Source organism: Rhineura floridana, chromosome 5 (genome assembly GCF_030035675.1).
Source record: "Rhineura floridana isolate rRhiFlo1 chromosome 5, rRhiFlo1.hap2, whole genome shotgun sequence".
In the NCBI taxonomy this organism is placed as follows: domain Eukaryota; kingdom Metazoa; phylum Chordata; class Lepidosauria; order Squamata; family Rhineuridae; genus Rhineura; species Rhineura floridana.
In genome coordinates, this window is record NC_084484.1 from 161,893,367 (window position 1) to 161,919,813 (window position 26,447).

General features: G+C 43.2%; 1 protein-coding gene across 5 annotated transcripts in view; it reads right to left on the bottom strand.

The window, feature by feature from the left end:
• The window catches only part of GRIA4 (glutamate ionotropic receptor AMPA type subunit 4), a 380,787-nt gene that overhangs the window by 33,957 nt on the left and 320,383 nt on the right, over positions 1–26,447 (bottom strand). For 4 of the 5 annotated variants that reach the window (XM_061628712.1, XM_061628711.1, XM_061628714.1 and 1 more), the window contains 3 exons: positions 24,991–25,361; positions 21,091–21,289; positions 18,433–18,680 (listed from right to left, as the gene is read on the bottom strand). In XM_061628712.1, coding sequence (XP_061484696.1) covers positions 18,433–18,680; positions 21,091–21,289; positions 24,991–25,361 — 818 coding nt within the window. Of the gene's footprint in view, positions 1–17,432; positions 17,498–18,432; positions 18,681–21,090; positions 21,290–24,990; positions 25,362–26,447 lie in introns of those variants that run through there. The other variant, XM_061628713.1, reaches the window with a different exon arrangement.

Below are 26,447 nucleotides of genomic sequence, written 5' to 3' on the forward strand. Positions count from 1 at the left end.
GCAAAGGCCTGTTAAGATGCTTCCAGGAAGCTCACAAACACGGCACTGAAGGAACAACCGTTTCTGTTGCTTGTCCTGCAGAAAATGGTAACCAGAGACACACTTTGTCTTAATGCTTAGCTCTCATGGCATAGCCAGCAACCTCTCAATGTTTCTATTTATACAGAGAAAGTGTAAGGCTTTGCTTTGAAATGTGGGAACCCATGATAGCAAGATTAGCATTTTCACCAGGAGTGGTGCTGAGGCTTAAGGCTATCTCATCCTTTGGTATACAGAAGCACTCTTTTCCAAAACAAAATTGCCCTTTTCACCCGTATCCCTTTGTCCAGAAGTGGCTTGCTGAGTGGGGTGAAACTGCTACGCTAGCTTCCTCACAGGTGAGCTGCTGTTGCTTACTGGGAGGAGTGAGGCAGTGGATAGGTCGGCGACTTGCCCCTCCCTCTCTCCTTTCCTCCCAGTAAGCAGTAGTGACCCACCTGCTGGGAAGGTGGTGCACTGGCTCCGCCCCACCCAGAGATCCATTTCTGCCTTTGTCTATGGATGCTCTCCCTATTAAGGTCTGCCTGACACCTATTTCTTTTGGGGGCTGCTCCAGGTGAAGACTCCCCCCCAGGCCTTTTAACTAGCTATCATCATAATCACATGCATGCACACACAGGCCCTACAAAAAGACAGCAATTTTGACTTTTTAACGCTTTTATTGCTGGGCTGAGTTTTGTTAGATCAGTTGCTGGGGTTTTGATTTAGGGAGGCAATGGTAAACCCCCTCTGAATAGCGCTTTCCATGAAATCCCTATTCATAGGGTCGCCATAAGTCTGGATCAACTTGAAGGCAGTCCATTTCCATATTTCATACTGATTTTCATTGGATTTTACATATTGCTGGTTTGGTTTTATAGTCATGTGGTTTTAATGAGTTGCTGTTTAGCACTTTCAAGTGACCACAATGCAATCAATGCAGGCCTGGCACCTGCCAGGGCCTCAGCAGTGTGGCAGGGTCTATCATTGGCACCTGCCCTAGGCCCACCTTTAATTTTTTTTCCTGAGCACCACTGTGCAACTGGATCTAGCTGCCATTTCAATTTCCCACCATACCTCCCACTGCAGTATCACTCTGGAGCACTGCTGGAAACATAATGGAAGGTCCTCAGCCACCTCTTGCTGCTCAGAGCGCTGCTGCCCACCACCAGTGCTAGACAAGCTTGCCAAGGTCCACCAAAAGGGGAGGGGGACCATCAGAGGATACTTTGTCCAGGGCTGTCTCAGCATTAGAGCTGGCACTGACCCAATAGTGAAATGTCTAAATGGACAGTGGGTTGCTGGTAGCCAGTTGCAGTTTGAGTGATGAGACTGACCTGTTGAGCTGCCCTCTCGACACCAGTGTTTTAAACCAGGGTTTTAAGTGGGGTTCACTGGTGACTTTTTGAAATGCGTTTTATATTTTACAAGGAAATGCCCATTATTATGATGGAGAGAACGCATGGCAAGTAGGGATGGGTAAATGTTTCGACTTCTCTCAGTTTCTCATCTTTCTAATCTTAAATTCAGTTTTCCATATTTCACCTCAATTGCAAATCTTTTTTTAAAAAAAGTCCTCATGAAAATGTGTCATTGTAGTGTGAATGTTTCCTAATATACATATTTTGTATGCAATCTTGCCTAATATACACATTTTGGCAAGCAATTTTCTGTAATACAATGCGTTTTATGTTAGTTTCACGAATATATGCATATTATTTTTTATTAGATTTATTAGTCATGCTATGAAGATCCTCCGTGGTGCAGTGGTAAGCGGCGGTAATGCAGCCGAAAGCTTTGCTCACGTCCGGAGTTCGATTCCAACGGAAGGAGGAAGTCGAATCTCCAGTAAAAGGGGTCGAGATCCACTCAGCCTTCCATCCATCCGTGGTTGGTAAAATGAGTACCCGGCATATGCTGGGGGGTAAAGAAAGGCCGGGGAAGAAACTGGCAATCCCACCCCATATATACAGTCTGCCTAGTAAACATTGCAAGACGTCACCCTAAGAGTCGGAAACGACTTGCACTACAAGTGTGGGGACACCTTTACCTTTTTTTTAGTCATGCTATGAAAACAAAACAATAAAACAACAACATCCCCATATTGCCACAGGAAGCTTTTGCAGCATAGTAATAACAAACAACATCATCTCAGTCTATCAAATGCCGGGGGGGGGGGGAGGTAAACTTTTACCTGGAGCCAAAATGACATCAATGAAGGTACCAGGCAGACCTCATTGGGAATATATTCCACAGATTTTTATGCATACTTTGCCTAGTATGTGCATTTTTTAAAAAAATTACTTGGTTGGATGCACTGCAGCATTTTGTTGCAGGTCCCAATTATTTAGTAGTACTAGAATCATAGAATAGTAGCGTTGGAAGGGGCCTTTAAGGCCATCAAGTCCAACCCCCTGCTCAATGCAGGAAAGTAGGTGGTGGTGGTGGTAGTAGTAGTAGTTATACAGCACCATGCAAGTGAATGGCACTTTTCAGAGTAACAGCAAAAATGCTGCTGCTTACAATGCATTTCAGTTTGCATATTTCAGTGTGAATCAGGTAGATTCACTTTTAAACACAAACTGAGCAGAATTTCTCTACCATCCTTAATTTCAGGTGAGAGCTTGGATACTGCAGCAATGTCTAGGGTGTGCATTGAGTGCATGTGTATTCCATGCAGAGACACTTCTCTTGTAACTGGAAGATGGACCACCAATTATCATTGGTCAGGGATAGTTCCCCCCTCTGCTGCAACATCCACTACTCAGCACTTTACTTTTCAATGAAGAAATTAACATTATTTACATATATAAAAAGGGATTAATGTAATAGAGCACACTCTTGGAAAGTGTGGCGGCAAGGGCCATCTCTGGGGTGTATCTCATATTCTGCCCCCTTTTATTACACTCCAGATTGCAGCCTGTTTATTTTGTCTCTTATAACTTACTACAGGAGCAGCCTACGTGACGCCTTGTCATCTTAACCTGGTGCCTACAAAGCCTTTGAGCCCCCCATTAATTGACGCTTAGGTCATGAGGCAGTGAGAGGTGGACACTTTCTCTTCGTTGAAAAGTACATAGGGTTAGAGGAGGCAGTTGAAAGAATAACTTCCTTTCCCACTTCCTCTTTCAGCTCAATGTCCTTTTCAAGATTCAGACTAATTCTACTGGATCCAGTATTCACTCAGATCCTTTGGAAAAGCACGGTGGGGTGGTATTCTCAAAGTTAGATGGTGATCCAGCACCAGCACAGCAGATTGAGAAAGAGAGTTTGTGCAATTATACCTGTAAAGGAGCAGACTTTTGTTCTGCTACAATCATTAAGGCTTCAGACTTGGTAAAATAAGAAAAGCTTACTTTATTAAATGAGTAGACAGTAAAGGGATTCTAGTTCTAATTAGCTATGTTGGTGGCACAAAGACCAAGCATGGTCTTTGACCTCATGCTATGGGTGAGAGAGGTAAAGGCAAAGATGGAGAAGATGCAGGAAGGAAGAGCTGGAGGTGTGGTCAGCATCTCAAAGAGGTATCAGTTTAAAGGAAGATTAGCAGATGAACAAAGAATGGGTACAGGTCTCCTCTCTTTCTCCCTTCAGACATGCAAACATACCCAATTCAAGTTGCATCCCCATAATTCCAACCGGGGGAGGAAGTGACCAGAGGGGGCAGTGCCCATGGCACTCGGTCAAAAATCCAGATGTGCCCATGACCCTAAAAAAGTTGGCACCCTTTGATGCAATACAGGTCATTGAGAACACTATCTCCTTTGTTTAACCCTTCACGTATATATATTTACCTTAGATTCCTTTTTGTAGATGCTCTTGGGAGCGTGATGGTACCCTGGGAACTGGCATGATCACATGGCAAGGCTCACACCTATCACTATGCCAAGCCATGGATTCATATGAACAAGTTGGCTCCCAAGGAGGAGACTGTGGCTGCTTTGCTCTTCCCTAGTCATTTTGGCTTAATTTGGCTTAGCGCATCTTCCTTAAAATCAGGATTGTGGTTAAGCTCTCTTCCTTAACCATGATCTGAAACCAAAGTTAGTTTGGCTTATCATGTCATACAAATAAGGACTATCTAACTATAGGCCTATCCAACTATATTTTGCAAATTGAAACATGCTAGATTTAATTTACCAGGAAATAAAAGTGTTGGAAGGCTTTTAAGTTCTTGTTTTAATTGTATGCATCTGCTTGAGTTTAAAAATGGCAAACAGTGTTTTGTTTGTTTATTTCTCAAGATGCTTTCCAGTGCCGAACATTTGGCTGATAAAGCTGAGCCAGGATCAAATTATGTTTTGCTGTTGACATAATCTAGCAGGAACAAAGATGCTAAAATAATTAGTTATCCAGCCTGTGTTTCCATCTCTAAGTCCCGTAGGCATTTAGAGATCACAGGGAATTGTAGTAATTTGCAAATAAAGCATTAACAGTCGATGTAGAAAGTACCATATAACAATACAGAGGTAGTTTCTTTAATTATTTAGAAATACTATAAAGTGAACATTTCTGAAATCCTGGATTTTTTTTTGGTCTTGCAAAAAAGAAAAAAATCCCAAGTGTTTTCTTCTTTTAAAATCAGCATCTATCCAAGTAAGTTCCTTTCATCTTGAAGAAGCATTAATTTACTTATGCTTATTACAGTATTCTCTCAGTGGGCTCATTCTTACATTTTTTTTGTGATTACATGATTTTGTTTGTTAATTATCATTTTCAGGATGGCAAACATTTCTTCTGAGATGTCTCAAATCTTGGATAAAGGTCAAAACTAAAGGACTGCAGGACATGGAAAATTTCCTATCATGCCACATGGTGTTGGTGGTACAGGGAACCTTTTGCATCAAAGGGCTAGCCACCACATCTTTCTCCTTATGACTGGGGTCCACGAACCACCAGTGGTCCATGAACTTCATGCAGGTGGTCCACGGTGTGCCTGTGGATTTGTGGTTGAAGACAGAAGGGGGCACATCCATTGCATTAAATATTCATATTTTAAATTGTATTTTTACTGGTTCTTTTATTTCTTGTTTTGCATTTTATTGCATTACAACCTGAATTCCATGGTCGTGTATGTGAACCCACTCTCAGCTCAACCAAGACTGCAACCTCTACCTCTCTTCAAAAGATCTCTATTTCTTTTCTTTTTCTCTCCACCACTGTAGAGACCCAAGTTCAAATTCCTACTTTGCCATTAAGCTCACTGACTGATCTTGGAGCAGCCACTATTGCTCAGCCACATCTGCACCACAGGATTGTTGCTAGGATGAAATAGGGACAGCATGACCTTAAACATACTTTTGTGCACATGGAAGTTCCCTCCCCTTCTTTTTGCGGGCTAAAAATATAATAGAAACATATATGAATGCATACACTCTACACCTCTCCACAAAGCCTGAGATCCTTTGGGACCTGTACATTTCTATATTTCCCCTTATTGCTCAGGCTCCATCAGATTCAGTGTGCAGCTGAAGAATGGAAATGGAGGGGACAGGCTAAATAAGTATCTTGAATGGTCTCTTTCTTGAATGGCTTTGCCATCTCTGTAATAGGACAGGGTACGGTGCTTTTGCAACCAGCGCAGAAAGGGGGAGGTCTGAGACCTTGTGCCTATTTCTCGCGGAAGTTGACCACTTCAGAGCAAAACTACACCGTTTGGGAAAGGAGTTGTTGGCCATCAGGGATGCCTTTGAAACTTGGCAGCAGCATCTAGAAGGAGCGCAACACAAGATAGAGGTGCACACCGACCATCGGAATTTGGAGAGTCTGCAGACCGCTTGCAAATTGAATCAGAGACAGGTGCACTGGGCACAGTTCTTTGCTTGTTTCCATTTCAAAATTCACTACATCTCGCAAGCGCAGAACAAGCGGGCGGACGTGTTGTCCTGCAATCCGGAATACCTAGAGAGCCTGCTCCTGAAACTGCCGAAACTGATCATCCCTCCCGAAAAGACATTAGCGGGGGCCTGCCAAGAATCCTGGGTGACGGAGCTGCAAGTGGTGCAACTTCAGGATGCCTTTGCCAAAGAGAAGTGCACCCAGCTGGCCACACAGCCTGCTGAGAGTAGCGAGGGGTTCGCGCCGACAGAAGGGGTGCTATATCGGCACGAGGCCATGTATGTGCCACCCAGGGAAGTGAGAGCTAAGATGCTGCATCAGTGTCGCGACTCCCCCACTGCGAGGCACTTTGAAGTCTACAAAACCCTACAAGCTGTCGCCAGAGATTTCTGGTGGCCTAGGATGAAATGGGAAGTGGAACATTATGTCCGATCCTGCCCCACTTGGCCCGGGCAAGCATGCCACTGGGTTGCCCGCTGGGCTTCTAGAACCCCTTCAGACCCCACAAGGCCCCTGGCTAATGGTCACTATGGACTTCGTCACTGATCTTCCTTCCTCACAGGGCAAAACAACCGTGGTGAGCTGCCTTTACGAAAATGGCACATTTCATTCCATGCTCAGGACTTCCAAATGCTCAAGAGATGCCTGACTCTGTGTGCATCATGTGTACCGCTTGCACGGGCTCCCGGACAGCCTGGTCTCCGACCGAGGAACACAATTAACGGCCCGCTTTTGGCGGGCGATGTGGCCAATCCTGCAAAGTGACCTGAGACTCTCCTCTTCCCATCATCTGCAGACAGATGGACAGACGGAGAGGATTAATGCCACGTTGGAACAATACCTGCATTGTTATGTAAACTACCAGCAGGATAACTGGGTGTCTTTCCTATCCCTGGCGGAGTTCGCTTATAACAATGCTGTACACGTTCACACGCAACAGACTCCTTTTTTCACCAACCTTGGGTATCATCCTCAAGCTTTTGCTGCCCATTGAGCCAACCCATCTGTCCTGGCGGCGGGGGAGTTCGTACAAGAGCTTCAAGTGATGCAACAGCTGCTAAAAGAGCAGCTGGATCAGGCCAAGGAGGATTACAAAAGGACTACATACCAACATCGGCAGGAGGGCCCCTCTATCCAAGTGGGAGACAGAGTGTGGCTGTCTACACGCTACTTGCCTACGCAGGGACACTGCCACAAGTTGGAGGATTGGAGGGTGGGACCCTTTGAAGTGAAGGTTCAAATCAACCCAGTGGCTTTCCGCCTGAAGCTGCCACCCACCTTCAGAATACACCCCGTGTTTCATCGCTCCCTGGTGACACTGGAACATACCCCTGACCCTCACAGAGCGCCAGTGGAGCCGTCTCCCCCTCTCACAGTGAATGGGCAGGAGTAGTATGCAGTGGAGCAGATAGTAGACTCACAGAAGTGCTGAGGTCGACTGCAGTATCTAACTCACTGAAAGGGGTATGATCCATCAGAATGTTCTTGGGAAATAGCAGAAGACATTCATGCACTGGACTTGGTGAGAGAGTTCCATGAAGCCTACCGGAACAAGCCCAGACTTCGGGGGTGGAGGGAAATAATGCATGGAGGAAGGGGGATGATGTTGAGTCTCAGCTCTCCCAGGTGGCTCAGGGAGGGGAGTTGGTCGAGCCCCCACTTCCCCAGATAGAGCAGGGGGAGGAATCAGAGGTAGATGAGGTTTTCAAGGACAATGAGGGAGGGGGTGCAGTCAACAGTCAGCCAGTTCCCACGGACAGTCCTCCTGCCAAACCAGACCTCGCCCCACCTACAGACACCCCAACAGAGCCATTGGGGAATGACCTGGCGCATGTGCCAACTCCACACACCCCAGGGCTCCCCGCCTGGCACTTCAAATGCTTCCCGCCTCCTGAAGCCGAGCCGGCACCTATTGAGCCTGTACTGTCAGATGAGCCGGCGGAGGCTCGCCCCCCTTTGCCCCGCATGAGACACCGCGAGAAGCAGGTCGGCCAGAAGGTGGAACTTCGGAGGAGTCAGAGATTACAAGCAAAGACCTTCCCTACTTAAGGTGGCACCCCCACTGATTGGGGTGCTGAGTCAGCTTTCTTCACACGCTGCAGAATATGCCTAGGTAGCTTAGTTAGGGACAGTAGGGAGTTGGCATAGTTAAGTCTATGAAGTCCACCGCTTTTGATGCAACCGTTACAGTAGGGCCCCTCTCATACGGCAGGTTAGGTTCCACACGGAACCGCACGGGGGTCCGGAACCTAACCCGCTGATTGCACCAGAGGAGAAGATCAGCTATAGTGCAGGGGTCTGGAACCTAACCCACTGATCGCGTCGGAGAAGATCAGCTGTAGTGCAGGGGTTTGATCGCCCCGGAGGAGATCAGCTGTAGCACGCTACAGCTGATCTTTCCCTCCTCTGATGAGATCAGCTGGAGCGTGGGGAGCTCCAGCCCCTGCTCCAGCTGATTGCCCCGCTGGCGCCGTATTAGCGGAACACTGAAAAGTGGGGCACCAAGAAGCGGGGTCCTACTGTACCCTAATAAAACAAGAATTAATTCCAGTCTCGCCTGCATCTCGTGTCTCGCACTCTGGGCAGGACACTACCTTCATGTTATATGGTACAGAGCTTAGGGGTTTCAGTCGATCGTTAGTCTACAAGTTGGAAAAGGTTCAAAATTCCTTTTATAAGTATTGGGTTTACTTGTAGATATTCCTGCTGCATATGTTCGTGCAGAAATGGGCTGGCCTTCTGTTCAGGCCAGAATACAAGTTCGACTCATAAATTTTCATAACAGAAAGTCAGTTTTGCCTTCTTCACATCTGGCATCAGTAGCTTATAGCTCACCTTTGAACTCTAACAAGCTAGTTACTGCTTTACATACACTTGCTAGAGAACTTGATAGCGAGTTGATTAAGATCCAGTCAATTATTAGCTGACAAATTCAAGGTTCTGGTTTTGGTGTACAAAGTCCTATGCACCCTGGGACCAGGATACCTGAAATATCATCTTACTCCTATACCCAGTCAATCATTGCGCTCTGCAGGTGAGGACCTCCAGATACCATCTTATCAGGACGTCCATTCCGCACAACATAGGAAGTGGACCTTTAGTGTAGTGGCACCTACCCTTTGGAATTCCCTCTCCTTAAGTATTAGACAGGCACCTTCTGTGTTGTCTTTTTGGTGCCTAATGAAGACCTCCCTCTTTCAAAAAGCCTTTTAAGTAGAGACCTTATCCCAGTCTGCATCTGTGTTGGAATTGCTTTTTAATATGTTTTTAAAGATGTTTTGTTTTAATATGTTTTTAAAGATATTTTGTTTTAATATGTTTTAAAGTCTGTTTTTAGTGTTTTGTTTGCCATCCTGGGCTCCTTCTAGGAGGATGGGCGGGATATAAATTCAGTTAACAACTCCTCTAAATCACAGTTCTTGTGTATAAGAAAATTTATCTGATCCACATGGTAACCATCCATTCTTTGAGATTTTCTAGGTTTTATCCATATATTAAGGTAGACCATCAGAAAGCTAACTATTTGGAGTTAGTTACCTTAGCCCCACACAGAATTGCCTTTGCAGAATTAAGGCTTAATGTTGTGGCCTCAGCTTTTCTGGATGGCCACAACTGGGGAATATAATTTTGGGAAGTAAGTCCTTTTTCATTTCCAAACTAAGACACTCATCAGATTCAATTTAGTTTCTCATGGGAAATTGCTGAACTGAGCAATAATACATTTGAAAATATCAAAAGAAGTTGAATCATAGTATTTATTTCTCTGTCTTATTTTGAATACGAGCTTTAATAAATTCAGTCTGGGTTGTGTTAAATTGTTATAATTGTGTCTTGTGTTAAATTGTTATAACAACAATATGGTATTTTGTTCTCTGTGTTCAAATGCTGTTATTATAAGTAGCTTTGAGATGGGGCAAGCTTAAAGAAAGCGAGGAAGTAAGTAAGTCAGAGTTTTAGGCCCTGGCCATTTGAAGGAAGAAAGGCATGGGGGCAAACTCACATTTGAATTTGGAGTTTATGTAATGGAAGAACATCAGCATGAATGCAGGGCTTGAGCCAAAAGAATCGTAGCAAAGAGTGGGCATTACAAGCCCTTGTCAAGAGTGCTGTCAACCCAAATGTCAGCTGCAGGTGAGTCAGGCCAGAAAAGGCTTGGCAGGATGGTCCCACCAGAGGAGAGCTGCTTGAGCAGCTGGAGGATAAAGGAGTGACGGGAGGAATATTGAGAGGGGGTTCCAAGCAGGAAGGGATCAAGGACAGGGAAAGATTAACAAGCTAGGCTATGGGCAAGCTTTGCCACAGGGATAAAGTGTGGGAGGCAGGGACTAGCTACCGCTGTCGTGAGTCAAGGGGGGAAAGGGTAAACTGAAAAAAGGGAGGGTCCACTTACACACCTGATGATGGAGGGATTAATGGGGAAGTAAGACTACTTAAGAGAGCCAGTGTGGTATAGTGGTTAAGGTGTTGGACTGCGACCTGGGAGACCAGGGTTTGAATTCCCACACAGTCATGAAGCTCACTGGGTGACCTTGGGCCAGTCACTGCCTCTCAGCCTCAGAGGGAGGCAATGGTAAACCCCCTCTAAATACCGCTTACCATGAAAACCCTATTCATAGGGTTGCCATAAGTCGGTATCGACTTGAAGGCAGTCCATTTCCATTTTCAAGACTGCTTAAATAAACAGACCTCAGAAGGGCTCTGAGGATGAGAAGAGTTCACCAGGGATTTTCTAAAGGCAAGAGAACTCCTGGGCCTCTGGAGTCCCTGTGGATCCTGAATGGGAGGGTGGAAGCTCTCCCAACCTTCTGCAACTTTCAGCTGCTCCTTTAAGAATCACAGGTGTGAGGTGTAAAGAACAAGACAGGAAATGCTTTTTTTTTAAGTTGGAACCAGGATTGGATAGAGTCACCCTGAACAAAACAGGGCCAAGTGGCTGGGAAGCTGGCACCTCTATCTTGAGACAAATAAATGAGACACAGTCTTGTTTTCACTGGGTTGAGTCAATAAGCTACTTGCAGGAAGGTGGTGGTCTTCTAATAAACTCGTGGCACAGTTCAATCTGCAAGACAGTTTCTGTTTTTTCCTTCCAAAGGACATCGACTGATGATGTGCTGAGCAAGGTAGGGCCCAGCAAGCACATTTGTCCTTTAAAACCACAATGGAGAAACAGAAATGGATAGAAATAGATGAAGAAGGCCAGTCTTCTATAATCCCCCCTAAGGTTGCACCAGCAATACAACTCTACCAATTTCTAATAACGTCCAAGACACTGCTATTTATCCAAAGAACCTTTGTTGAATTATAGATATTCCCTAAAGATTGGCAGTAAAGGATGAGAAATAACATTAAATTTTCAGCTACCTGGAGCAAAATAAACCCTTTGAGGGTTTATTGAGAAAAGCTACTGTATATTACCAAGACAGAGATGATTGTTCAGAGAGATTTACTCCCTCAAAAGAAGATCAGGAATACTTTTAGCAACAACCCTTTCATTATGATTAGAGTTAGGTTAGAGTAGAAGAGAGCAGAGCGCAACTGCTGATTATTTTCTAGCTAGGTTTAAGTGTTTGATACTCTTATTTATTAATTAAATAACTTCTATCCTTCCTCTTCTGCCAAAAGAACATATTAAAACCATAAACAATAATACCAAAAAGAAAAACCGATCGAGCAAAGCAATATGAAATCTCAGCAGCAGTCAGTCTCAGCTGAACACTGAGACACGGCGCTCTCAGTACAAATCTCACTTCCTCCCCATCCTAATGAGGTTGCTTTTTAGAGATTCTTTCCTCCCCTTTTTATTCATATTAGAGTACAAGAACTTTTTTGCAGTCATTTAGCAAAAGCAGAAGGGTAATTGTCCCCACTTGGCCTGAAAGTTGTTACGGATACTAAAAATATATGTGATTTTCTATTCCTAATGCAAAGCCTACATTGTCAGATTTGTGCAAAATACAATCTCTCCTTAACATCCCTGATTGGATGATAAAGCTGGTGTGAGCAAACTGTGTGTGCAATAATGATACGCATGTAATATGCAACAATGATATAACACCCCTCCTTTTGTGGATTAAGTTTCCCAATCACTTATTGCCAGTGTCCAAGAAAACAGATGTATCTGAAGGAATGAAGGGACGGGCTTTTCACATCCGTAAGAATGGTTGAGATCAGTGACAGCTGGTGCCCTCTAAAATGGGTGGGGCTGCTATGAGGTCACAGGGGCATGGCCAATGAGGTGATGGGGGCATGGCCAAAGTCTGGTTTTTTCCCCATCCTCCTGCATTGAAAGATTCTGTAGATGCTTAAAAAAATGTAGTTTACAAATAGAACTTAAAGAAACTGAAAAGTGCCTTACTTTGGTTTAGAAGGGGTCTACAAAAAACAATAAAATTATCTATAAAATGAAATGAGCATTTATATATGTATAAACGTAGCCTGCCTACACGCACACACACACACACACACACACACACACACACACACAAAGACAACACAGTGGTCATTCTCAAGCTACATTCGGTTAGATATAAAACATCAATCTCTCCCCCCCCCGCCTCACACACAGAGCAATCCACTTGGGTCCTGTGTTTCCCTCCTCCTCCCCCTCCAACAGCCAGCAAAAGGCCGGCCAGGGCCAGGGCCAAGGCCTACTCCCCCACCATTGCCATCCTGCTGCTCTCCCTCCCCCTCTAACAGTCAGCAAAAAGCCCATCAGGACCAAAGCGTATCCCCCCATGTCACTCTGCAGTTTTCCCCTCTTGCTCCCCATGCAGCAATATACACCCACCCACCTACTCTGCATAATCAAATACTGAACTCACACAGAGATTTTGTTGCTGCTTTCAAAGGCTGGCTGCAGAGAATCATGCTCCCTGCTGCTTTAGTCTGCTCCTTGCAAAAGTGAGGAACTAGCAGCATGAACTCAGAGAAGAGCCAACGCAGACTGCAAATGCGTGCATCTGACTAGCTCAGATTGAAATGCATTGGGGAGGCTCTTCATAGTCCTGCCCTAATCCTATGAAACTTCCAATGCTTTTCTGATTGGTTAGAGCTTATTCTATGGGAATAAAATCAAAATGAAGGTGCTGAGGCAACCCCTGCCCTCCCTAAGCCACTCCTACGAGAATTTTACCCCTAGAGATTCGGGTGGGACCATAGCCATGATTGTGATTGGTTGTACTATCCAGAGATGATTGGCCAGAACAATGGACAGAAACAAGTGTCTCTAAATGTGAGATACTGTATTGAATATAAATGTAAGGAACAGAGAAAGCTCCCTGGGCTATAGGTAATATATTGAATATAAATGTAAGGATCATTGAAGGGACTGGGCTATAGGTTTGGAGGTTTAGAGTGGTTAGGGTGGGCAGGGCCCCACCGGCCCTTAATGAGGAGCTCATCTTATGGTTGCCTGATGATATCAAAAGAATTTGCCTCCTTCTCTGTCCAAGGAGTCAATAAATGACCCACATTTAAAATTATTAACTATCAAACCAGATTGGCACTGACCAAAGAGGTGCTATCATTCCAGCGAAACAGCTTATAGAGGGCACCAAATTAGATGCAGAAAGAAGAGCTCTGGACCATAACCTCACCATGTCCAAAGGAAAGGCTGACTCAGCCTAAAAAGTGCTATCAGTTGGACCTCACTAGAACCATGGAGAATGCTGCCCTAAAATCTTCCTTCACTGCAAACCAAACTATGCACCCCTTGCACATTCCTAGCATGGTTTCATTGTTTAGCATGGCACAGGACTATTTATAACAAAATTAATTGTGGCAACGAAAGCGTGCCCATAAGCACCAACTACTCATTTTGATCTTCATTGCATGCGTAATTGACATGACACTCTTCCACTAACACCAGTTCTTATTCCTATTTGCTGAAGATCTACCTATATTTTACGTTTTCCTCTTATGTTTCTTCGTTTTAAGACAGTTTTCAGCTGCTAAAACTTCAAAAGATTCATTATCCTCCCCACCACTCCTGCAAGAGGTCTTCGTTTTGTCAGATGATCATGGCTCCAGATGGAATCCATCCATGAAATTGAATGAGCAGGCCAGGCAGAAGTAGCAAAAATGAATGGTTGTGCCTCAAAGCAATGAAAAAGCATTTTTTAATTCTGATCCAATTATTATATTACTTAACGCTGTAGAGGAAAGTATTCCGTATATCTCAAAACATATGTGATAGTGTGATCCCACACTGGAACAGACATTCTCCCTTTTGTCTTAAATTAAAATTAATGTTACACTTTTTATAAGTTCTAAGCAACCATTGGGGGGGGGCTTCCAAACTACATCAAGGGAGCAGCCCTGGAGGAGGCAATGTTTAACCCTTTCCCTGCTCCAAATCACTTTCCTTAACCTGTAATTATCCCCATAGGAGAAAACATACAGTTAACTGCATCCCCACCCTTTGAAGGGTAAATAGCAGCTTCAGGGAGGCTGATTCAGAGGAAAAAAACCAGCATGGAGAAGGGAATCAAACCACTCCCCAGAACCATCCCCGTTCTGATTTGCTTCCCCCTTCCCACTTGCTCTGAACTAGAACAACTCAGAGATCATATGATCACAGATCATGCAGTAGCTTATCTAAGCAGGGTGTTGAATACTGGATTTCCTCCAAACTAATTGTGAGTTGCCCAAATGGCATGATACTAGCTTGTTTGCAAACATTCACATTCTGATGCAGCTAGTGGCTTTCACCGTGAACCGATTGCCACACATGTCTAACTATTAGTCTTTGTGGCACAGATATCAGCAAAAAGGAATGGGGAAGGAGCACCTGATCTCTAATGTGGCCCTAAAAGACTAGTGAAAAACAGAGAGAGCATTTTCCACTTCCTCCATTTCCTGACATGGATGAACCACAATGGAAATGCATGTTGAAAATTAGCTACCGAGTACTGGTTGAACAACACATGGCTTCAGAGTTGGGAAATCAAAGGAAACAGGAAGGGGTTCAAATAGAAATCAGTTGCCCTGGTCACGTGTAGTGAAGCAGCCATGAATGACATTAGAAATTAGTGATGAATGAGCACCCCACAGCTCATCCAATTGCCTTGGAAATAAGCCAGGCTACTCCACCTACCCCAATTAGGAAACAGCTTATTTTTAAGTCAAGTCAAATTCAGAAATAAGTTGCCCTCCAAACATCTCCCCACTACCAGCTACTGACCCAGCACTCTCCAGCCATCTCCAAATCAATCCCCCCTTTCCTCCCAAACCAATGGGCTGATATGGTGGTGGTGCTCTGGTATTGGCATCAAGCTTCAGCAAGTAGGGAGGTCTTCCCCTCCTCCCTTCTGTGGTGGCAGCAATGGCACTCTGGCAGGAGTAAGCAGAGAAAGCAAGTGAGAGAGACCTCTCTTTATGTCTCTGGTGCCTATCATGGCCCTATGCAGCATACCAGGTCACACGTAGTCCATGGGAAATACAGTTTTCCCAGGGGCTACTGACTGTTTATAGCCCTTGGGAAAGATTCCCCAGGGACTACTGACAGTCAAATGCTTTGCAGTAACACAGCAGCTGGTGAAGAGGGAAGTGCAGTGAGATAACAACTTACTTCCCTTACTTCTCCCCACTTGCTCTAGCTTGCTACTGGTTATGCTAGCCTGGTAAATGAGTGTGGGTGGCAAAAGGAAGAGAAGAGGGATTCTTTTTCAGCTCGACATATATGTCTTGGTGACGTCATTAAATGTAAGAGATCTAGTCCAGTGCCAGTGGTAAGCCAGCTCTGGCACTAGCCAAAGGCCCAGCAGCTCAGAAGGGCCCCTCTCCTGTCTGACCCAACGGTGCTGCTTTACAGCTCTCCTTACCAGGACTCTGGGCAGCTGTCTTAGGGTTGGGCAGGCAGGAGTGTCACTTCTGAACAGGAGCCACTTGTATGGTGGCTGCCCACCATTTTGATTGTCTTAAAATGCAAGCCTCAGCCCACAGATGACATTCAAAAACAGCACCACTGCCTGCCCAGCCCTAAAACACCACCTGAGGGCCACGTAATGAGGACGGCAAGTTGCTACTGCTGTCATGGCAGTGGTGGCGGGGAAAATATGTATGGGTGCACTGGGGGGTAGGGGTGGAGTATGTGCTTGGGAGGGGCATCAGTGGCACCATGCTGAGGGTCCCCTGAAATATGGTGATGGCCCTGGTCATGCAAGAGACTACCCTAATCAAAAGTATCTATCTATCTATCTATCTATCTATCTAATCTATCTATCTATCTATCTATCTATCTATCTATCTATCTATCTATCTATCTATCTATCTATCTATCTATCTATCTATCTATCTATCTATGTTTCAGCCTCACTAACTGATGGATGCAATTGTTAGAGTACTTTAACTGATTATTGTAATGCTACATTTTACCTTAAAGCAGCCTTTCCCAACCAGTGTGCCTCCAGATGTTGTTGGACCACAATTCCCATCTTTCCTGACTGAGGCTGATGGGAGTTGTGGTACAACACCATTTGGAGGCACACTGGTTGGGAAAGGCTGCCTTAAAGCATGAGGCTATTGCTGCTCCACATCTCCTTCCTATAACTCTCAGTGCTAAGTTAGATATGATTCCAGTTAGCATTTTCCTACTACCTGTAGAAATAGTGGTGCCACAAAAGTTGGGTGATTCATAATGCTGATCTGTAATACTGCATGATTGTTATGGCTGATGAGTTCTTCCTCAGCTTGGATTTTTTTTTCTTAGATGGTTAAGAACTGTTCCCTCCCACTCACCCACTTACATGGCAGCTGTAGCAGCTACATCAGGGAAGGAGAACTGTCTCCTCATCACCTGCCCATTCCCTTGTACCTGTAACATTGCTATGGCACATAATAGGTATCAGGAGTCCCAGAACATGTAATTTTCTCTGGGAGCATATTAATGAGGCACCCTAAGAATCTACATTTCCCAGTGCTTTTGATGCCTGTAATGTGCCATAGCAGTATTACAGGCACCAGGGAGAGGAGTGGAGTCCTTCCTCCCTCTCTGTCACCATTGAGGAGCAACAGGGTGAGGAGGAAAGGGGAGGTAGCCACTGCCAAGGAGGAAAACCTGTTGTGACTTTGCAACTGCCACCATAACCACTAGGGAAATAGGTCTGGGGCTTCACAGGGAAGTGGGTTCGTGGCTCACAGATTGGGGCTCGCAGTTACAAATCAGTTGGGAACTCTTGGGGGGGGTGTAACTTTTTCAAGCTTTTTCCATGTTTGCTCCCAACTGTTGGTCCCAATCTGAATCAAATCTCGGGAAACTTCACTCATTACTGCCTGTATACAGCAGCCAATGAAGTTGAGTGAGGTGGAGAAATGCTGCTGTTCTATCGTATGTCTGCTTTAGGTAGATGTTAATGGTACATGCAGGGATGAGTCAGTGCAGCAGAATGCTTAAAGTAATATGTAGTTTGGTTCTCAGATGGCTGGACATCTTCTGGGATAATTTGTCATGTCGCATCTTTCCTAGCTCGGCCTTCCCAACCTGATACCTTCCAAGTGTTTTGGATTCCAGCTCACGTCAGCCCCAGCCAGCATCAGGGATGGTGGGAGTTACAATCCAACAATGTCTGGAGGTTGTGGAAGACGATTCTTTCATTCAGACTATGTGATAACACCAAATTGTGCAAAGCTGCCACTGTTTTCACTGTTCAAAAGAATTTATGAGTTATTTCATTGTGAACACACTTCCTAGTACAAATCTAACACTTTACCAGTGATATTCTATCAGGGAATCAAACTGATCTGTATGTAAAAACAAAGATGTTTTGATTATTTGTATGTAAAAGGCAAATATATGCAGCTTAATCCTATACAGGTTTGCTGAGAATGAAGTCTCAATTTTTTCAGTGGGGCTTATTCCCAGGTAAATGTGCATCAAATTCCAGTCTAAAGTTGCAATTCAATGTCTACTTGCTTGGGAGTGAGTCACACTGAACTCATTGGGACTTATGTCTGATTTAACATGCATAGGATTGCACTGCATGACTTTTAAATTCATCAGGTATAGTTTTGCATCCAATTTTTGAAAAGGTTTATGCAAAAACGTGTCAGTACTTTGAAGTCAGTACTTTAATGATAAAACTGCAGATAAAATAGTAAGGTTTTAAAACATTTTATAAATAAAGAAATGGTTTAATAATGTAAGAGCTAATGTTGTTTTTGTGTCTGTAATACTGTCTTTTTCAAATAATGGTGGGACAAGTAGCTTCACATCTAATATTTGGCAACCCAGAATATGATAGGCTAAGTTACTGGTTATTATGGAATTTAGTAAAATAAAAAGCTGTTGAGCCAGAATACTACTTGGTGCTACACTTGTGCCTTGAGAAAAACTTGGAAGCAGGTGTCCATCCAGTTTGTTTTTTATGTGGCCTTGATAGATATACATGAATTGTAACTATTCAGTGGACTTTGCTACCAGCAACAGTTACCTCCTTGTCGATCGAAAATATGAAATGGAAAAAGAAAAAAAGAACATACCATGTCCACAGAACAACACAAAAAGAACTAGATCAGGGGCATCAGGGAAGGTGGAATACTATAACAACACATGTTATATTGTTATACTATTCCACCCACCTTAATGAAGAACCCTTTGGTGTGGCTACGCCATATCCTTTCGAATCCAGATTTCCTCCCACTTTCATGGTGTCACACGGCTTGCGCTGCTCAATGTATTCATTCATGGTGGACTCCAGGAGGAAGGCAAACTTGCCCTTGGATTTGCGAACACGGGCAACTCCCTCAGCCGTAGTCCTAGCGAACACAGATGGGTCTGTTGTGCTCATGTATGCCCACATCTTTTCATACACTGCTATTTTAGATCTCTGAAGGAAATTAAAAGGAGATTAAATACAGCAAAGGGATGAGGTCACCACAGAAATAGGTTGCAATGAATAATATATCAGGAGTCAGGTTTATTGATCGATCCACAGGAAAAAAGATCCTTTGTGATAGCATTAGGTTCTTTCATAAGAACATGCTGCAGTCCTGACATTGTTTACCACCTCACATTTTATATGCAGTCCTGTTAAAATTGTTTCAAGACAGAATCCACAGCAAATCAGAAGAAATTGTATGAAAATAACAGGTATCAGAGTTAGTGGTAGAAAAAGTAGTGATTGCTAAGTGGTTTTTTTTTGTACATGATGATTCAACACAGCCAACAAGATACTCTGTCATCTCTTTGTTTGTCTGGCTACACACACAACTGTTATGCCTGAAGGAGATCTTACAAAGAAAAGTTGCATAGACTGTTGCTGTGCATACAGCCTGTACAACTTCCGTGCAATGTGCCCCCCTTCCACCTCTGGATCATGCACAGAGGTAGCCATTTGGCTGGCTAGCTGGAATCATCAAATCTGAAGCCACTCTTAGCCATGTTATCTAAAGGCCAGTTCTGTATTTATCAGCCCTGCTTGTGTGTTCAGACCAAGCAAAGAGAAAGGGCTAGCAAATAGATGAAGTACAGAAATATAGCCAGAGAATAGCTGGAGATCAATTTGTAATGGTCAGATATAAGCCTGAAATACTTGCTTGATGGACAAACCTTGAGAAGGTTTGCTAAAGGCCTGTCTCTGACCATTACCTTGTCTGTCTGTCTGTCTATTTTCTCTATCTCTGGCCTTCTGATCTCCACAGTGAATGAAGCAAAAGTAAAATCAGGATCTGCACTAAGACAAAACTTTACTAGTACAATATAAACAACTAATTGTAGACACTATGTACAGAGTAGGTTGAGTGCATGCACAGAGTAAAGAAGAAAAAGGGCATATTGCTCAGATCAGTGTGCAAACCTTCTGTTTTAACCTTTAAACATCTGCTCTAAACTTTTCTATGCCACCAAGGTTATGCAGGCAATTAAGAACATATCTTTCTATAATAGCTGATTATCTCAGATTTTAAAATTTTATATGTTTTCTATTGTATATATGTATTATTGTTGTAAACCACTTTAATTTTTAAAAATAAATAGCGGTATACAATTTTTTTTTTACAAATAAATACATAAATAGACCTGGCCTGGTCCACCTGGAAGTTGGAAGGGGCTTAACTTTCTGGTCTGGCTGATCTTCCTGCAGTTCCCTTCTTTGGTTAGAGTTGGGCAATGGAACCCACACACTGAATCATCAACAGACATCCTTAGAGTCTTACATTCAAAGCCCACTGCAGGATAAAGTTGGGGTTGCACAGGAAAACATCCTAGTGTATCATGCCCTAAGGCTTTTCTGCATTCCTCTGGAAGTAGGGCTCAAAGAGGATGTCATTGTCAATGTATTCCCTCTACAAGGCTTCTTAGAGTTGTGTCAAACAGCTGAAACATACATTGTGTAGTGAGTTGTATACACCTTCATTGAATTCATATTTAAGACAGAAGGCTGACAGTCAAAGTGATAGTTAACTATTTTTTTAAAAAGACTCACCGAGATCTCCAATTTAAGCACTTGCTTAACTATCCTATTTAAATCAAAGGCACGAGAGTGTTTAACTTTGACTGGATTGTGTTCAGTGTTTAAGGCTCTCTATTTAATGACAATGAGCACAATCCAGCCCCTATTAAACACTTTCAAGTTGCAATGGCTAAACACATACTGAAATTCTCCCATTGGCACCAATGGGTCATACAAGTCCTCATTTATGTCCAGTAATTTTTGTTTCCAAGCTGCCAGAATTTTTTTTTTTACATTTCTGTTGTAGAGAAAATAAAATCAAAGCAATGTGAATAGAAAGCTTTACAAGATGAATGTGGATGTTCAAATTACTGGAATGATAATCCCTTGTAGTTATGCATTTATAAAGGAGCCATTTTGTTTAATCCAGTGGCTGGATATTAAATTTTTATGCATCTTTTCACCAAAGAGAGCCTTCAGAAGAATCTAAAAGCAATTGCCAACCTGAAAGATGCCTTATAATCATCATAGGTCTGTCAATACTCCCTTTTGTCTCAATGCTGGGGTTGGCAATGAACTAGCACAGCAATGCGATCTTAATTACCTCTGCCTCTACAGTCCCTAAGGGCAGTTCCTAGGCTGACATGTCAAGATCAATATATTGCCACAAATTAAAATGGTTACACATGCCAACAAGTGGTACTGGAGTTAAAAACCATAATGTCAATATTGCAGGAGCTACAGACCACAAATCTGATTGCCTGTAATGTATCATTATTCTAGCTGCATGCTGAACACTTTCTATGTAGGACAGGGAAACTACATCCTAGTAGGCATGCCAACTTACTCTGAAGAATTCTTTTGTTGACCCAGAGTCCAGTGTTCCATATGCAATTTCAGTTTGTTTGGCAAGATCTTCTGCACTTTCTATGGGCGAGACCATTCGCTCAACAGTCAAGAAAGCAGCAAGATTAGCAGTATATGATGAAATAATGATGAGTGTGAAGAACCACCACACACCTCCAACTATGCGACCTGAGAGGGATCTAAACATGAATAAGATAATGCATACTTTCCTATCTCTTGGCCAAGAATAGAGAGAGAGATAAAGAGACAGTGAGAGGCACCATTATTACAGGAAATTTATTAACCAAGCAGCAGTAATTGGGAGTGAAACACAACAGGATCAATGTTCTATTTAATGACGCTTCTCCTAACATCCAGTGCTCAGTCCAGGATACAATGCTGCATAAATAAAAATGCAATATACATCAAAGTTTTAATTATATTTCTCAAACAAAAAAAGAGCTGCTACAGTGGCTAGTCAAGTGGTTTTCAAACTGCATTCAGAGGAACCACAGGATTCCTTCCAAGTTTATCAGTGAAAGTATCAGTGAAAAGCTTGTCAGCTTCTCATAATCTTCCTCTAAATAAACAGCCACAGAGGAGTGTTGGATAGGTTCCAGGACACATTCTCACGATGCCTGGGGCAATAGGGACTCTCAAAAGACCTACCCAGATATAGTCTGAGAATTAAATCTAGAACACGTGGCAGAATCCTATGCAACATGCCAGAATTCTTTGTCAGACAAGTCTGTAGAAAGGATTCTGTGGAGGTAGAAAGTTTTTAAAACAACTAGACTACATTACCTTATGTCTTCCAAGGACACTTTGTTATGTGCTTGGCCATAAAAATAATCTAGCATGTTGGCAGGGCTGGCTCCAGGCATGCGGGGGCCCTTGGGCATCAGCTTGCCCTGGCCCCCCAGTGTGTGTGTGCACGTGTGCGCATACGTGTGCGTGCGCGGCCCCCCTACCTGTCTAGTCTTTACCATTGCCCTTAATGAAGATGACGGCCGTGGTTTCCCTAAGGGGAATGAAGCCTCTGCTGCCATCTTTGTTGATGGCACACGTGCGTGCTACGTGCGCACATCTCTGCCATCAACTAAGATGGCGGCAGCAGCTTCAGTACCTTAGGGAAGCTGCGGCTGCCATCTTCATTAAGGGCAATGCTAAAAAGCCAGCTGATAGGTAAGTGGGGGCGTGGGGGGGGCACGGATCGCGGAAGGGGAGCGGAGGGCCCCTCAGGGGCTCCTGTAGCTCTGGGCCCCTCAGGCCAGTGCCCAACCTGGCTGCCCTTTAGAACCAGCCCTGCATGTTGGGTACTTACTGGGACATTACATGAAAGAATCCAAACCAAAGATGCCTGCCAGTTCTGAGCAAATGATACAAAGCATGACACTACATTGTAAGTGGAAAAATTAGAGACGTGAACTGACTGGAAACAAAATGGTTCCTTCTGGACTTTGTTACTCAAGTTATCTTTATCAGAACCAAAAACCAGACAATTTTAAGCCACACTCCCTGCCTCTCAATACTAAATAAGATCAGTTCTGGACCAATATTATGTTTTTTGAAACTCTATTTGCTCCTTGAGAAACACAGACTTGTCACATGATGGGGCTAGGCCAGCCACTCCATATGTTTCTGCTTTCATGTTCTTAAACTGAATACTGTAGATCTTAAAGAAGAATAAAAAGATAGCTATGGAGGTAGTGATGGTAGCAAGTTAAGGGAAAAGAGGATAAGAAGGACAAATAAGGGCAAATTCAATGGATAGGTGGAGTTGTCAGAGCTCATGAGTATTTTGCACCTATAAAGATATTCCACTGTTGTAAATGGCATAAACTACTTTCATTTTTACATTACTGAATGTTAAAAATTCAGGATGGAAATTATTTAGCTATAAAGAGAAGTGCACTAAAACGAGGGCTGATATTGAGGGGCTGAAATTCCTTGGCATTTTTTTTGAGAAGGTGAGGTGTGCAAAAATGTTTATGAGAGGAAAGGGGGAAGGAACGGGCCTATTTCCAAGGTTACTCAGCTGATGCTCCCTATTTTGCCACACTGAGCTGGTAAGCAATGAAACTGCCATAGCAGTGTGGCAATATGAGAACCGTAGGCCTTGTTTTCTTAGCAATGGGTAATTGTAATCCATCTCCCTCTACTCTATTTAGTTTGTAACATTGCTGCATAGCCAGATCTGATTGGTTGCATGGCACCATGATGTCATCACATAGGCTACAGGATCCCTCATTGGTCATAGCAAACTGTTAATCCATGAAATCATTCATACCATAGTATTAGAGTTATAAACCCTTCAACCCTAACGACTTATACAGACAGAAAACACAAAACATTTTATGCTGCTATCTATTGCCAAGGGTGCCTAGAAATGAAGGGGATGAATCCCAATACAGAAAAAGTACTCTTAAGTCCTATTAAAATCAAAAACCCTTTGGGGCTTTTTGTGAGTAGTGCCTTGTGTCCATGACTTGGACAAATACAGTAGGGCCCCGCTTATATGGCGGAATCCGTTCCGGAACACCGCCGTAAAGCAGAAATCGCCATAAAGCGGAACCCCATTGACTTTAATAGGGCGCGTTGCACGAAAATGCCGCAAAAGCGGCTTTAAAAGAGGGGAGGAAAGCCGCCACATTAGCGGAACGCCGGTAAGCGGAGCACCAGTAAGCAGGGCCCTACTGTATAGCAAAATGGTTTTGGATTTCTCTTAATTTGCATGCACATTTGACAACTAATTCTCAGTATTGAACAATACACATTTCAACACAAAAATAGAAATTTATTAAAATATTGCCCAGTGCTGATGAAATGAAACCCTTTTCATTTCAAAAGGAATGCAACAAACATTCATTGCTTTGGGCCCTAAGTGTATATTTCTATATGGAAGTTTTTACATTGATTTCTCTAGAACATGATTGTACTCTAAATGCTGATTCTTTAATTTATGTTCTACCTGCTGCACTTTTCATATTAACTTTGGTAACATTTTGGCTCAAGAAATAGAAAAACAGAGCAACTGAAATGCATTGGGAACACTATGTGAGAACATTTTCATTGTCTTTGTATAATTCAGAGACTTTTGGCTTCACACCAAAGCAGAGTTGGCCAACATCTGTGTTTTTAGGGACCCACTCTACTCTCCAGACAAGTCTGGGTGCCAGAACACACTAATCACAAACTCAGGAGAGATCACTTGCCATAATAAATTTGATGTCACCCAGCTGCAAAGACATCCCAGTTGTGGAGTTCTTATGCCAAGGCAAAACATTACATACAAATGTGCACATTTACAACATACCCATTATATTCCAACTCTAAAATAGAGATGTAACTTATACTATAGAATATTTGTTACAATCCTTTTATCATACCAGCCCAGGAGCTGCCATTTTTTGTCCCTGTCCTATGTCATTAACTTATTCTTTGCTTTAAAGAAATACACATGACACTTTAAAAGAAATACATATGTGACACTATTAACTTCAGTAGGCCTGCTCTGAGTTGGACTAGCATACCACCCAACAAAAACTGGAAGTATATGAAAGGTTTAAAATGATCCAACATGTCTGTATTATTCGAAAGTGAGACAATTAATCGGAACAACTTAATGAACAGAAGTCAAATTTTAATATGTTACATTAGACCAGGTGTGAGGAACTTTTGGCCCTCTAGATGTTGATGACCTAAAATTCCCATCAGCAAGCATAGCCAATGGCCATGGTTGATGTGAGTTGTAGTTCAGCAACATCTGGAGGGCCAAATGTTCCCCACATTTACCATAGTTAGTAAACAAGTGGCTATTGTTTATGTAATGGGCACATTATCATCATTGATAAAACATGTACATTTTAAGAGCAAACAAAATAAATTATTTGATACCAACCTGGGAGAAATATCACATCCTTGCTGCATGAAGGCACCCAGGGAAAACCACAGGCTGTTGAAGATGCCAAATTCATTGGGAGGCTGGTCACTGGGTCCTTCTTTGCCATCCTCTGGCTCTTCTGTATGCCATTCATAGGGACTAAACCTGCTCACCAGGAACAGGACAACACTGACCCCAATGTAGGCAAAGACTATGCACATCCAGATCTCATAGGCCAAGGGGTCCAAAAAGGAAAACACTCCTGGTTTAGATTTCTGGGGCTTTTTGATCATAATAGATATGCCAAGACTCATAAAGGGCTTAGAAAAATCAATAACCTCCTCTCGTACTAAAGTGATGGTCAGAGGTGCGACAGCAATCTCTGCTTTCTGTAAGAGAAGGAGAACCCAAACAAATGTAGATTAGAAAAACATAAAACAGTGTAAATTGTTTTGCAACAAATGAATGGATTCGATTTGCGCTCTCTTAAAACTAAAGGCCAGAGTGGATACCAGCTGAGGAAGGATTTAGCTTTATGTGTGTTTGAGACTGTTTGACTGAGTCCAGTGAATAGGGGATTCTGTGTAAGCATGTGTGTGTGTCTGTTTGTGTGCACGTGTGTGTATTCCTATTGCATAAGTACCACTCTAATCTATGGTTAGTAGATTAGTAGTATCATTGCCCGCTTGATGGTGAACTGTGAGGGTGGTTACCTTTTTTTCCCTTGAAACGGACATAGAGATGAAGGAGGAAGTTGAAAGAGTGACATTCTTTCTCACTTCCTCTTTCAGCTCGATGTGCTTTTCAAGGGTCAGATTAATTCTACTGGATCCATCTTTTACACAAATGCCTTGGAATAGTGAAGTGCGTATGCATGCACTTTCTTTCTGTCTCTCAGCAGGTGCTGATGTGGGGGAGTAGAGCAAGAAATAACTAGAGCGTGTGGCACCCATGGCACTTGCTCAAAAATCCTGATGTGCTCATGGGTCTAAAAAGGTTTGCAACCCCTACCATAGACAATACTGAGCTAGATGAACCAGTGATCTGACTCACAGCCAGTTGGTGTTGACTTGTGACAGGGCCTCCTCTATGGTAGCTCCCTGTCTGTGGAATGCCTTCCTGGGTGAGGTGCCTCTGTCTCCAACATTATTGACTTTTAGGAGGAATTTGAAAAGATTCCTATTTACCCACACATTTGAATGCTGAAGGAGACGGTTCCTGGCAACCTGGATATCAGTGAGCAGAAGAATGTTTTTCCAATGTTATCTGCAGCAGTTTTTTAGAATGTTTTAACTGTAGCTATTTTAAGATATTTTTAATTGTTAAATTGTTTTGTTTGCCAAGGGTGGGGTATAATTTATTATTATTATTATTATTATTGACGATGATGATGAGGATGAGGATGATAATAACAATAATAATAATAATAATGTAAAGCACTGTCTGTTAAATTGTCTATTATCTTTCTAGGTTGT